General features: G+C 45.2%; 1 protein-coding gene across 2 annotated transcripts in view; it reads left to right on the top strand.

Annotated features, from left to right (window-relative positions):
* LARGE1 (LARGE xylosyl- and glucuronyltransferase 1) overlaps positions 1-8,383 on the top strand; it is a 530,062-nt gene extending 521,679 nt beyond the window's left edge. For both annotated transcript variants that reach the window (XM_036902848.2, XM_036902849.2), the window contains exons 14-15: positions 4,323-4,518; positions 6,903-8,383. In XM_036902848.2, coding sequence (XP_036758743.1) covers positions 4,323-4,518; positions 6,903-7,100 — 394 coding nt within the window. In that variant the 3' untranslated portion in view covers positions 7,101-8,383. The remainder of the gene's footprint in view (positions 1-4,322; positions 4,519-6,902) is intronic.
* The last annotated feature ends 6,403 nt before the right edge of the window (positions 8,384-14,786 follow it).

Genomic DNA, 14,786 nt, shown 5'->3' on the forward strand with positions numbered 1-14,786 from the left:
TTGTACACCTGCACGAGTGCAAAGGGATTCCTGTGTCCCGGGGACCAGCCGTGGCACTGAGCGTAGCACCCCTGGGGAGGTCGGGGTCCTCCTGGTCTCTTGACAGAATGCCCTAAAGAGAGAGCCATCGCCTGTCTGCCCCTAGTTTAAAGAAAAACCTTCATTTTGCAAAATGTAAGAATGGCCAATACCTCCTTTGAGTACAAAAACACATTTCTAGACAATCTGAATTTTATTGAAAAGATTGCGATACTAACTTAGGTTTTCATACCACTATTAAGTTACTAGAATTTTCTAGAAGGTTTTCGCAAGCTCTGTTTTGTGAAAATAACTTCATGAGACAGGTTATTCATTCAACAATTCAGAGATCATCCTTTTACACATTTATACAGATAAAGAAACAGAGGAGTGGAGGGGTCCCGATGGAGTCAGGGCTCAAACTCAGCCATCTTCCTCTACTCCAAATTCTGGAAAGTAACCTGAAAGAGTTTAATACCCTCCAAAACCAAGCCTTCTTTCTTTTCAAAAAAGAGTAATAACAACTGCCATTGCACATACTCCATGCCAGGCACTGTGAGCAGTTCGTTTAATCCTCACAACAAATCTATGAGGCAGATACTGTTATCCCACTTTACAGATAAAGAAACTGAGGCCCAAGAGGCTAAATACCAAGGACACATCACCTGTACTTGGCAGAGCCTGGATTTAGCCCAGGTCTGGAACTACAGAGCCAGTGCTCTGAACCATGTGCCATCAGCCCACTGATGAAGTCCTGAACGTTCTTACCAATCACTGCTTGAAGATGCAGGTAAAAATTGAGACCCTGAGACCAAACCTTAGTCTGAGTTTCCCACAGATGCTGTAGCCTATTGTCTTAACACCTGGAAAATTTCCCTGGCATCCTTCCGTCCATCTCCATCCCCAGGGGATTTTAGAAATCATTTCAAGGCCCAGTGTCTGGGCATGAAACCTGGGGGTATGGCCTGCTGTGTCCATGACTGCTGCCCTGGCCAACAGCTTGCAAGCCTCATGTCAAGGGCTCGGGATCAGACCTTCCCTCTGAGATCTTGCTTCTGTCACATCTCTCCAAATGGTAAACTCTTAGCTGAAACCTACTCCCCACTGCTCCTGGAATGAGGAGTCACCTGTACTAGTCCTTCAGGCAGTGGTTCTCAGAGTGTGGTCCCTGGACCAGCAGCCTTGGCATCTACTGCAGACTTGTAGAAATACAGTCTCCAGCCCCATTCCAGACCTGAGGTCAGAAACTCAGGGTGGAACCCAGCAATCTGACTGATAAAAAAATAGTCTTCCAGGTGATTCTGATAACACAGGTTTGGGAACCACTTACTCAAAGCCGAATGCACCAAATCTCTTAAACATCCTACAAAATGTACCCAGGAGACCTCTCACTTCACTAATTTTTTTTGGAGGCGACCTGGTGTTGATGGTCTCAGAAAGCCAGCCTGCAGTTCAGTGTCTCCTAACAGGTTCCTCAAGGCATTTTCAGGCTGTGGTTTGCTTTAATGGCAGTTTAAGTGCACCTTGACCGTATTCTGTGCTGACCAGCCACCCGGCATGCTGTCAGCTTCCCAGGCTGAGCTAATGGAAGATACCTCCCCACCCAGGGGGCAGGACCGACAGAGCTGTCCCTGCCATTGCCCTCTCTTGTTTACATTATGATAGGCCAAAAGTTTATATTCTCAATAAGATGGCTGATACATGGATACCACTGAGAGGAAGACCACCGTGAATTATCCTATCTAGGAGCAAACAAAAGGAAATAATAAGAGAATATCTTCATATTTTGAGGAATTGCTATGTGTAAGACACTACTCTTGGTGTTTCATGTGCATTAATTTACATAATTGTCATAAATCCATGAAGCAGGCTTTGTTATTATTTCTGTTTTACCAAGAGAAGGGAACGAAGTTACAGAGGGATTAAGTCGCTTTTCTGCAGCTGTTGAGTTGACAGAATTCAACCCCAGACAGGCTGGCTCCCGGACCACGGTTTTCATCCACCTTGTTAAACTGCCTGCCAAGGAAGTAGCATTTATTGAGTACCTCCTGTATGCCAGCACTGTGCCACACTCTTTACACTTCTCATGGAGCTCCCCAGCAATTCAACAAGATAGGTTTTCTTTCTCCCAGGAGATGCAAGAGGAAAGTAAAGCCTAGTTTAAATGCTTTGTTGTACAAGATCCACAGCTCCTGAGTGGCCACAGAGGTGACATTTGAACCCTGGAGCAGGGGCTCCACTGTGACGTGCTTTGAACCTAATGCAAGTTCACAGCCGTCAGCTGCACGGGGCCAGTTCTGTCAAAGGCGTCAGATGTCAAGCCTGCCTTTGCAGCTAGTTCACAAATGGAAAATCGACTCCTTCCCAGCCTGATTTTTGGATTAGTTCCGACATCTCCCAATCTCTCTCCTTTTCACACTCCATTAAAGTGGAGTTCATCAGCCTTTCATTTTTCTTCCACTCAAGTGACCTTGGTTTTAGTGGAAATTGCTGAATTGGCAGACTTGGGGATTTGAGTCCCTGCCTTCCCCTGACCCGTCCATCTCACCCAGCAACACCGCCTACTGACAGTCCATTTACGGTGCCCATTCACCCACACTGGACGGTTCCCGGGGGTCGGGGAAGTCCAGATTCATGGTGGAGGAGTAAAATAAAGAAATAGCTGCCTTCTCTAACCCCTTTCTCTTGGGCCCTGTCTACTGCTTTGCTAGGCTCCCAGCCTCCTGCCCTCTCTTTGTAGCGTCTAGAGACATACCCTTACCCCACTAACTGGCTTCTGTCTTAGGTACCTCTCGAGTTCTTAGATTATTCATTCATCAATTGATTCAACTCAGTGTACAGTCATTGACTGCTTGCTCCCTCTACAGGCCAGAGTGTGGGTAACAGAGACATATTAGAGGAGTAACCCAGTGTAGCGGTTAAGGGTCCCGGCTCCTTGAGCCAGGCTGCTTAGGTTTGAATCCCAACTCCATCTCTTACTATTTATAACTTGATATTGGATAAGCTATAAGAACTTTTCTACATAGCACATTTACAATGCAATATAACCAGGATATGGTAAGTGCTTAATTAGTTTATTATCATTGCAGTTTTGTAGTTGTATTCATTTCCTATTGCTGTATAACAAATTGCCACAAATCAGAAGCTTTAAACAATATAAATATATTATCTCACAGTCTCTGAGGGTTGGAGGACCAGGGAGGGAATGGCTGGATTCTGTGCTCTGGGTCTCACAAGGCTGCAGTTCTCTAGAGTGTTTGTCCTCCTCTGGGCTTGCTGGTTGTTTGCAGAATTCCTTCCTTGCGATAGTAGGACTGAGGTCACCAGTTCCCTGCTGGCTCTTTGCCATGTGGCCTCCATAGGCAGCTCACACATGGCTCTTTGCTTTCTTCTAGACCCAGACCTAAAAGTTCCACATGATTAGGTCAGGCTTGCCCCAATCATCTTCCTTTTAATTATTCCAAAGTCAACTGATTAGTAACCTTAATTACATCTACAAAGATCCCCTTTTTTTTTTTTTTGGAGCATAACCTAAGAGTGATATATTCACAGGTTTTGCCTCAAGGCGAAAAACATTATACAAGGGCAGGTCCCCTGCAGGTCATCTTAGACCTCTGCCTTCCACAGTGTTCTCTGGTAGGAATAACACTAGTACAGACTAACTAGACGTTAGTCCCAAGAAATGGAGTCCCAGAGCACTCCCGGAGTTCACCTACCCTTTGTAGTGAGAGTCTCCTCATTAGTGAAGGATGTAGACAATGGACTGGATTAGTTTCCTAGGGTTGCCATAACAAAACAGTACAAACTGGGTGGCTTAAAACAACAAAAATTAATTTTCTTACAGTTCTGGAAGCCAGAAATCCAGAATCAAGGTGTTGGCAGGTCCTTGCTTCCTCCAAAGGCTATAGGGAAAAATCCTTCCTTGTTCTTTCTAGCTTCTGATAGTGGCTGGCAATCCTTGGCTTTCCTTGTCTCATGAGTGCATCACTGCATTCTCTGCCTTGGTCTTCACATGGTATTTTCCATGTGTATGAACTTTTCCTCTTCTTATAATGACATCAGTCATTAGATTAGAGTCCACCCTGATCCACTATGGCCTCGTCTTGATCACATCTGCAAAAGCCTCCTTTCCAAAAAGGTCACATTCCTAGATGCCAGGATGAGGACTCAAACATTTCTTTTTTGGGGCCACAGCGCAGTCCACAGCAAGGCCCCCATCGGCAGTGTTTTCTTCCTCCAGATCAGCAACGTTTGGGAAAGCTCAGCCTTCCTTCCACTCAGTGGCTTTTTTCCTTGTGTCCCAGGTACCACGTCTGGACGAAGGGCCATGCGCCCACAAACTTCGCCAAGTGGCGGACTGCCACCACACCTTACCGGGTTGAGTGGGAGGCTGATTTCGAGCCCTATGTTGTTGTGAGGCGGGACTGCCCTGAGTATGACCGGAGGTTTGTGGGCTTTGGTTGGAACAAGGTGGCTCATATCATGGAACTGGATGCGCAGGTGAGCAGGATGGGAGGTCATGGACCTGGTGCTGTAGGGGGAGGAGAAGCCCAGATCTAAGAGCTGAAAGGGGACCTTTGAGGGAAGACAGCAGAGCCCTGAGAGGGGGCATGATGTGTTCAGTGGCCTAGAGTGAGAACGTGGCAGTCCTAATTCTCAGGGCCTTGGATTCCCAAGCCATTCATTTTCCCTCTACCCTTGGGTGAGAGTTGGATTCCTAGCAAGGACCCAGACAAATGTGAGTGTCCTGTGACAAACCACTTCACCCCCTCATCCTCACTCAGACAGTGATGAAGTCGAGCAAATGATGACTATTCATCACTCAGCCTGTGAGTTATGTAAGTACACAAAGCATTCTAGGAGTTCCACATAAATGACACAAAGCATACGGCTAAGATGCAGTTAATCATTCCACCCTGTAGCCAACAGTGATGAATCTTAGGCTGTATTTAGTCATGAAACACTTCATTCATTCAACTACTGCTTACTGAACACCTATTTCAAAAGAAATCTCCTGCAGAATTCTAACAGGTTACACCAGGGGGCTGCCAGCTTTTTCTGCAAAGGACCAGATAGCAAATTTGAGGGGGTTCTGTGGAGCCCACAGGTCTGCTTTGAACTATTCGATTCTGTCATTGCAGTTCAGTTACAGACAGTATTTGAACACATGGGCATGGCTGTGTTCCAGTGAAACTTTATTTATACAAAATGCAGTGGATCAGACAGACAGGCTGGTTTGTCAACCCCGATATTAAGTAAAAGCAAAACTTAACTAATCTGGATAAGTTAGGAGAAGGATGCCTGGGTCCCTCAACCCCATCCTTTTTTCTCTGTATGCTGTTCTCTAAGGACCTCATGGAGCACAGTGCAAATATTTCTCAACAAGAACACCCCAAATTCAGAAAGAGCAAGGTTAGATGCTCAGTGCTGGCCCCCCTGAGAATCACCTGGAGAACTTTCCAGCAATTCCAACATGTTTGAGGGCAGTCCCAGCTGATTTTAATCAACATCCAGGGTTGCAAACGACTGATAGAGAAAATAGGTTGTAGAATAGTGTCTACATTTAACAACACAAAGCATGATCTTTAGTATCTATTCTTTCAATAATACTTGGAGGTGCTCCAGTGCTGCTCAGACAGAAATGTTTAGTCTGCCTCAGCTTCTGCCTGAAAGAAAAGAAGTTTCAGAGTATTTGTGCATCCGGCAGCATGGGGAAGTAAACTGGTTCAAATAAAGTTAAATTTTTCCAGCATTGAGACCTGGGCTTTGTTTGTTTAGGCAACTTTGCCAGAAATCTTGAAAATATCTTATTTTCCTTTCTTTGCCAAAAGCATGTGCTAAAAATACTTTTACCCTTTTCAGGGATTTAAGGACACAGAGTCCCCATCTGACAAGCAATCCACCCGCACCCGCAGGTGCTAGTAGGGTCGGTAGGGCTCTCTGTCCACACAGGAAATGTCCCAGACAGAAGTTCTTGCATTTTCTTTTGGTGGCTTTTCTCCCCCTTTCCTCACCATCAGATGTCATTTCCTGCTGCTGTTAGTATTCCTCTGTCGGTATCGGCCACCTTTCCCCATCCTGATTTTCCCTTTCCGAGTTTATTCTGATCCGTTGCATTGGGAAACCAGACCAAACCTCATCAGATATTACGTCCAAAATCAGAGTACCTAGAGTCTGACTGAAGGTGTGCTGGGTTCTCCTCTGAGTTACATGTCCTAAATTTGTGTCACCTCTTTTGGCTATTTGGACGCTTTTTACCTTTGATCTGAGGTTCTATCTATATTCTGCAAGGGGAGGAAGCCATATATATATGGTGGTGTGACTTGCAGTAAGGATGTGCAGTAAGGATGGGAGTTTTCCTGTGGATGAGCATCAATCCAGTGGAACCTTCTATTTTTTTCCTTTATTCCTTTTTGGTCCCCATTTCTGAACTAATCCGTGGAGGCTGTCAAATCTCCTCAAGCCCTATGAGAAATCACATAAAACAGATGTCATTTAATTGAGCAAGAGAATCTCTCACGACTTGCTTCATGCTAGAGCAACCACATGGGTGTTGCTCACGTACATCAAGAACACTGTTACAGGCCATGAGCTCTGCCCAGCATTATCCATATGTCACTGCTCATCTTTCAAAGGACATGTTAGGACTTGAACTTTAGAGGCGAGAAAACTAAGGTTCAGAGAAGCCAAGTAATTTGCCCAAGGCCATGGGAACAGCCCTGCACTGCCCCTGCCCGGCGCGGTGGTCCCGTCCATCGTTCTGCCCCCCTGGTTGATGTCATGCCCAGCTCCATTCACTCGTTCGTCATCCGGCCACGTGCTTGGGCGTGTGCAGTCCGTTGCTGAGCATGCTTGCAGGTGCTCACACTGCTCTTGTCTTCCAGGAATACGAATTCACTGTGCTGCCCAATGCCTACATGATCCACATGCCTCACGCCCCCAGCTTCGACATCACCAAGTTCCGGTCCAACAAGCAATACCGCATCTGTCTCAAAACCCTGAAGGAGGAGTTTCAGCAGGACATGTCCCGCCGCTATGGCTTTGCCGCCCTCAAATATCTCACGGCCGAGAACAACAGCTAGCACCGAGAAGCCCACCCCTGGGAAAGGCGTCCTGCAGGCGGAGAGCCACATGCTGTTTGGGGCCCAGCCTTCAAACTCAAAATTGAGCGATGCTTTTTTGGTTTGTATTCATTTGTCTCTTTGGCCCCACAAAGCTGCCCACACCGTGGGGACCTGGAATGAGGATCCGGCCGGCCTCCCTCTGCCCCGAGACCCGCGCTCCCCGAGTGTGGCATCTATGCAGTCTCTTCGAGAACAGGGCACAGAGAAGGGAGAGGGAGCAAAGGGCTCATCCTACCACAAAGCCACAGACCCCATAGGTCTTTAGGGTGTCCCCGTGTTTTGTAAGACAGGGAAGGCAGGGTGCTGCCGGTTAGCCGTCCCAGGAAACGAAAGCAATCACGCGTCTTCATTCGGAGGAATCTTTGTTCTTGCCTGTAATCCAGCTGGGTGCCCCAGGGGAGGGCGCACCGATGTTCTGAGCCAGCCATCTGGAGAAAACCCAGTGGGGGACATTTTACCTGGCAGGACCTGCAGTGGGGTTCGTTGGTCCTTTCTCCTCAAAGTCACTCTTGTTTTATTTAGATTTATTTTTGTTTGGGGGGATTTTGTTGGTTTGTTTTGGTCCCGGAATCCAAAAGAGAACATCTGGTCTTTTAAGGCTCTGAAGGAAAATGAGCTGCCTCACCTACCATCCCTTTATCAGCAGTGGCCCAGCAAGGAGGGCGAGAGTTTTCAGCCAGTACTTACACAGGGCAGCCTTCTTCAGGATTACCACTGAGGCCCCCATGACCTCAACTTCCCTGCTGTCCCGAATCCAGGGGCCAAGACGGGGATGCAGAAATACCAAGACAACTGAATAGCCGGTCACATTTCCCTGGTGGTGACTGAGGCGTGGGGAGAGGGCGTGGAAGAGACTGTTTGACGGCACACGAAGGGTACGAACCTCTTGGGCCTTTGCAAGAACTTGAATCATTCATGCAAGCCTGGCTCTGAAGAGCCACGTGCCCATTTGGAGCCCTTTGGGAAGAATGCGTTGGTTCCTGCCCACTTCACTGTGGTGGGGATGGGGTCCTGACTCCAGGCTCCCTCCGAGACCTGTCCAGAGGGTAGGCGAGTACCTTCACGGCAACACAGATTGAGGAGACACTGGACTTTTGACCCATTTTCTGGAATCTCCAATATTAATGTTGTGTTTACACGGATGAGAGCAAGAGTCAGTGCCCTGCGGTCTGCTGGGCTGTTTGTATTGAGTTGCAATGTGACCAGCGAACGCTGCATTCAATAAACGAAAGTGCGGACTATTTCTGCCCCACTCCCTTCCCGCTCTCGTAAGAAGCACCAAGGCATCTCAGTGCAGAGCAACATCGATACATGGAGCCTTACACTTTCGGTTCCCCCGTCTTAGTTTTCTCATCATTTGAACTTTAACTTTTGTTCTCCTTGCCTAGGGTTAGTTCTCACCTTCTCTAATCCACAAAGCATTTGCCGATTTTCCTTTTAGCTTCCATCTCAACCCTAAAGCCAGGTGTTTTATATCCCAGATGTGGGCTAGCAAGGTAAATTGTGGCAATGAATAATAAAGTGAGCCCCCCATGCCTTGGTCCTGGTAGTCATGGGAAACCCCCCCAGCAGTCTGATTCCTGAGACCCCTCTAGGTGTTACATGCTCAAGGGGATATTTCACTAAGGTTTATAAAAAAATCTAGGGAAAAAACTATTAGGACTAATTCTCACACAGATTGTATGTGTGTACACACATGTGTATACATATATATCATGCACATATATTACATATGTATATAATACAGAATTAACACATGAATACTATATAAAGTAAAACATTACAAAAGTATTCAGAGTACACGTTAAAGCCCCTTTCTCCACTGGTGTGTGGGAGTTGACTCCTACCAGCTCACAAGAATTTGCCATGTGCGTCTCTTTCCTACGCTGTTTAATGACATCACATTTGCAGTCTGAAATTGGCCATGGTGGGAGTATTTACATTATGAAAATCAGAAAACACATCAGCCGGGCTACTGCCACCCTAAGAGGCAGTCATTTAACATTTACCAGCACACCAGTGCCTATTTCTCTTCCCTGTGCACACACACACACACACACACACACAGACACAAATACTCAAAATTCTCTTCCTTCTCACAGTTTTTAAATTAATCACTACCAGCTACTTGAGCCAAGGGAAAATACGCTGGTAACACTGATTCCTCAATGTTAAAAATCAGTTTTAAATTCCCTAAAGCCTTTTATTTTTTAATTTATCATGTCACCTGGATCATGCCCAGCCACCACGCTTTCACTTGCATTTCTATGGGAATAGTAGTGACCACGTAATTTATCATGCAAACTGGGTCACCTCTGAGAATGAAAGAAAGTGCTAATTACTTTGAGACAATAGGTATGAATTGGAGGATGATGTAGCCTCATGTACACTGAAGTTATAAAAGCCAGGAAGTGACCCTCCATACCAACAGGACAAAATCCTGTTTCCCCAAAGACAGGTATCCGATGCTCTAAAGCCAATCTCACTTAAGTCTGGAACTCAGATGTTGACTGATTTCCAAGTTTCAGCACAGAGGCTGCCAACCCAGCAAAGGCTGAGGTCTGCAGAGCCAGCAGCATGAGTTCCCAGAACTTACACTGGGAGCAGCAGCTCACACCAGCCCCAGCTCGTGGGGGCTGCAGCCATGTGGGCAGACACCATTGCCATAGATGTGGATTCCTTCATATCAGTTGCCTAGGGTAAAACAAGCTTATCAAGGGGTCACACTGGTGTTCTCATACTTAAATAAGCCACGTACCATCTTGGCTTTCAGCTGTGAGGAAGGAAAGGATTCTCTGATTTTGCTCCAATAATATTTGGCATCAAGGAAAGCTAAGATTGCTTGAACAACCACTATGTGGTTGCATGCAATAGCTTGTTGAACCCGTGCAGCAAAACTGCGCAGTGGATATTAGTATTTATAGATGAGGAAACTGAGTCAGCTCCAGGAAATTAAGTAACTTACTTAAATTCACATTGTCAATATACAGCAGAACCAGAATTTAAACCCATGCCTACTTGTTCGAATCCAAAAGCACATTATGTGCAATGCATCTTCCTTCCCTAAAAAGAGGGAAACAGATTAATACCTTGTATCAGCAGACAGGAGGATTTGAACCTCCGGAGGAAAATGATTACAGTTCTAGTCTTCCTCCTTCCGCATCCATTCAGGAACATGCACAGCCTAGACTGCAGCCTCTCCTAGTTGCTCCAAATCTTGCTATGCTCATGGACTTTCTAAAAATTCATGTGAAATAGACCTGAACAGTCTGTAATCATTTAGACAGCTGGGATCAACTCTGCAGCTAGGGGCAGTAATTGATTCCCCGAATGCTTCTGGGTTATTTACTAGATGACAGCGTACAAGTAGAGACATTTTTAAGCTCCCCCTTGGACCTCTGGAAGATGCTGCCTCCAAGTCATCTCCCTGAGTGCGTTGAGCTGATTTACAGAGCACATACTTGCTGAGTTGACTAATAGCTTCTTTGTACCCCATCGTGCATGGACAGATCCTACTTTAACTCTGTTCTTTTCAAAAACTCTACTGCCTGAGTTAAGCCTTCATTAGTGGTCATCAGGCCTTTAAGAAGCTCCTTTAAAACTCCCTCTCAGACATGGCTCCTGCCCACCCTTAAAGGTAAGAGCTGCCATGTGCTGAACTAAGACTTCTGTGGTCATTGGTACTGGTGAGTCCTCGCAGCAACATTATAGTAGAGGAAAGGTACTGTCATCCCTATTATTTAGCTAATGGAACCAGCCATAACCAGAGAAATTATGTGACTTGCCCAAAACCACACGTTCATGGAATTTGAACCAAAATCTGGCTGATTTCTAAAACCCACGTCTCTCCAATATGCTGCTGTCTCCTCATTTGATACTGGATTCAGCTTGGCTGCTGGGCCTCTGCAGTCACATCTTCATGTGGCTCATGGTGATGGCATTTTTTCCCCTTCCCTTCTTATCCTAAAGGTTTATTCCAATTTACTGCTGTTCAGGTTTGTGGAATGTCAGTTGTCTGCTAAATGCATTCTAAGACATTTCAGATCCATGGAATCTAAAGTCAGAGATACCATGGTCTTTGTTTTCATTCATTTAACAAAAACGTAGTCAGTGCCCTCCAATGTCAAGATGTCAAGGAATTATTGGTGATACCAGAAAGGAGATAATGGGGGCACCGCAAAAATGTAGGGTTTCCCATGGTGAGTACTTGATGGGTTGGTTAGTGGTTTGTTCCAACACATTCAGCAAGTCTTGAGAAACTGTCTTCTGGAATGAAAATGTCAATCTGGGAAATGTTCCCCGAAGTTTGGTGCCAAGAGCATCTGATCCATGAGACGAGGATGATGTCATGAAATAATTGACATAATTGCAAGGATAATACAAAGAACTTCAGTATTCCCTACATTTAGATTCACAAAATCTGTCTAAATTTAGCCAGGTATCTGTCTAATTTTTTAAAAACAAGGACTTTCTTTTATATTACCACAATGCAATGATCAAATTTAAGAAATTTAACATTGAAACAATACTTTCATCTAATATAAAATCCACACTCATAGTTTGCCATTTGTTCTAATAATATCTTTGTAGCAGTGACCACCCCCACCCCAAACCCCATCTGTACCCTCTATTCCAGAATCCAATCCAAAACTACATTAAGTTGCCTTTAGCCTAATCAGGAACAATTCCTTGGTCCTTTGCACCTTATGACAGTGACATTTTTTAAGAGTACAGGCAGTTGTCTTGCTAGTTCACTCATTTGAATGAGAAATATGTGTCCATGTTTAAGGCACATCATAAAATAGGTATACGTGTATATGTGACTTTTAGTTTTTGTTAATATTACATAGTATTTTTTGTAACAAAATTTTATGGCAGATAGTGTTAAAGAAGCCAGGACTCAGTACGTTTACCTCAGTGTGTATGCACATACATTGGTGAGATGGTCCAACAGGCGGGACCCTGTGGCGGTACATACTGTCATAGGGCACATTACTACCCCCACGTATTTGCTTTATCACCAGACAATGAAAGTGATCACTCTCTACCTGCTTGAAAATGTAGCAATTCTCAAGATATATTCACTCATTGAAATGCTTTGTGTGTTAGGATGGATGATATTATATCAGGATATAAATGTGAATACTTACTTTTTTCAGTTTCCCAGATCTGACAAGGAAAATGATAAACAGCAATGTGAGAATTCTTACCTTCCCCTCGATTTCATTATGCATGGACCCACATTAGCTAGTCCATTCATATTTCCACCCTCCCCAGAGGTTATTTAATAGTTAGGTGGAAATGAGCAACTGGGTTTCCTTCCCCAGGAGTATTAAAATCAGCATTCAGTATTCAGACCTGTAGAAGATCAGAAACGTCTTCTAACTGGGTCTCACCACACTGATACCAGCACCTCTGATGTGGAAGGACAACAAACGCTCTTTGTGTACACTGGCTTGGCAATCTGGTCTCAAAACAACAAGCTCCACTCACAAGTCCCTCAGCAATGCCTCTTCTTGCTGGTCCCTGGTCACTGTCATACCAGGTCAGTCACTCTCAGATTCCAGAACCCCAGGAATGCCTGCATAAGTCATGCACTCTGAATTCTAGTGTGTCTTGCATATATTCCTAAACAGATGATAATTCTGAGCTTGGGCATGTCATCAACTCTGGGTTATTTGAGTATAAAAGCCTGTGTCTAAGCCAGCAGGAAAGACTGATGGAAGAACCCTATTTAATCAGCTGCTCTGATAACACACCTGCTTCAAACATTCTCATATTGTTCAGAGCTCCCTCTTAACAATCACAGCTACCATGTACGGGCACTTATGTGCTGCTGTGCTAAATCTTGCTTCCATTACCTATAGGAATCCCAGGAGAGGAGGGATTATTAATTTCTAAATGAGGAAACCAAGGCTCAGTGAGGTGAAGTGATTGGTGGGGCTGCAAACCAAACACTACTTTTCTGACTCTCCAAGTTTGGCGGATGGAAGCAAAGTGAGTATGGGATCTGGGCACAATGAGCATGGGGCCAAACCCATCACAGGCCGAGCCGGACCACACAGGCTCCCTCCCTGAGAGTCTAAGCCCTTTCATACTGCTGCTCGGCACTTGTGAACCATTCTGAATAATGCAGGCAATGATCAGTCCAAAGATGGGAAGGAGCAAAATAGAACAAACATTTACTGACCGGTATACAATGCTATTTAACCAGCAACAGACAATATGATGTAGGTATCATCTCCATCTTTAAGGTAAGGAAACAAGCTCAGAGAAGTTAAGAGCGAGCCCTAAAAATCAAACGCAGCTCCCTGTGCTCCAAAGCTCATGGCGTTTCCAATTGTCTGCATAGTTTCTTAGGGATCCAGGTAAACCCGAGCTTATAAATTTGCTTCTGAAAGGACCTTAATAGTAAGAACAAGCCTAGTCGTTGGTGATATACCCTCTCTTTGGCCTACACCAGCGCTTCTCAATCTTGAATATGCACAGGAATCACTTGTGAGGATCTCATTAAAATCTGATTCAGTACGTGCAGCCTGAGATTCTGCATTTCTAACAAACCCCCGTGTGGTGCAGAGGCTGCTGGTTCACACATATAATATGGTCTCTTCATATCTTGAAGAATCAATCAGCTTATTTCCAAATATCGTGGAGCCCTGACAGCATGTTTAGCAGTCACCACGAGATACTGCAGAAAACTGCTGCATAGGCAATTATCAATTCATTTTTTTTTAAACAGTTACTGGGGTGCCAGGTGGTCATAATTCAAAGATGAATTAGACATAGTCTTTGACCTCATAGAATCCCATGTCAGTGGGCAAGTGGGTGTGTGAATAGTAACACTCAGGGAGATAATGGGAGAGGCTGCCCAGGGTGTGATGGGAGCTTGGCAGAAGGGTGCTTGCTCCAGGCTGGGAGCATGGAAGGCCTCCAAGACAGATGACACCTGTTAAACAGTATTGATTAACACTTGGAAAAATGGGAAGGATGACTTTATTCAGCACTATTTATTGCCATAGGTTTTAAGATTAATGCAACAGGGGAGAGAAATTGGACTCGACTCTGAATATAGGGGAGATTTATAGATAGTGAGCAGAGTTGGGGGATCAGTGGGTGGAAAATCACTAAGAGGAGACATCAAGGGTGAGGGGATTGTTGCTACACTGACCTCACAGGATTCTTGCTGAAGGCAGGTCAAGGATTTAAACATCAAAAGTGGGGGATTCTCACTAAACTGACTTAACAGGATTCTTTGCTCTGACTGGGCTGGGCTGGCCAAAGACAGGACGGGGGGCCAAGTCGAAAAGAGGGCTCAGAGGAGCCTGTATAAAGTTTGGTCAAGGAAAGAGTCTGTTGCACCTGACGAAGGACAGTCATTGGCCTGAACACTAGGAAGCAAACCTGATTTAAGTGGCCCCCCTGCCTGGAGAGGCCCGAGACGGCCTCATTTTTGTTGACTCTGACTTGGGCTGATCTTCCATGAATGGGTTAGAATATGACTTTGATCCTGTGGACTCCAAGAGCCTTTGTTAAATGTAGTTAGTGAATTTAGAACTATCCCTCTGACCTTGAACAGACACGTCATCTCTCTGGAGCTCAGTTTGTCTATAATATGAACCAGTTGATCTTCTGTATTTCTAAACC

Source organism: Manis pentadactyla, chromosome 10, assembly GCF_030020395.1.
Source record: "Manis pentadactyla isolate mManPen7 chromosome 10, mManPen7.hap1, whole genome shotgun sequence".
NCBI lineage: Eukaryota > Metazoa > Chordata > Mammalia > Pholidota > Manidae > Manis > Manis pentadactyla.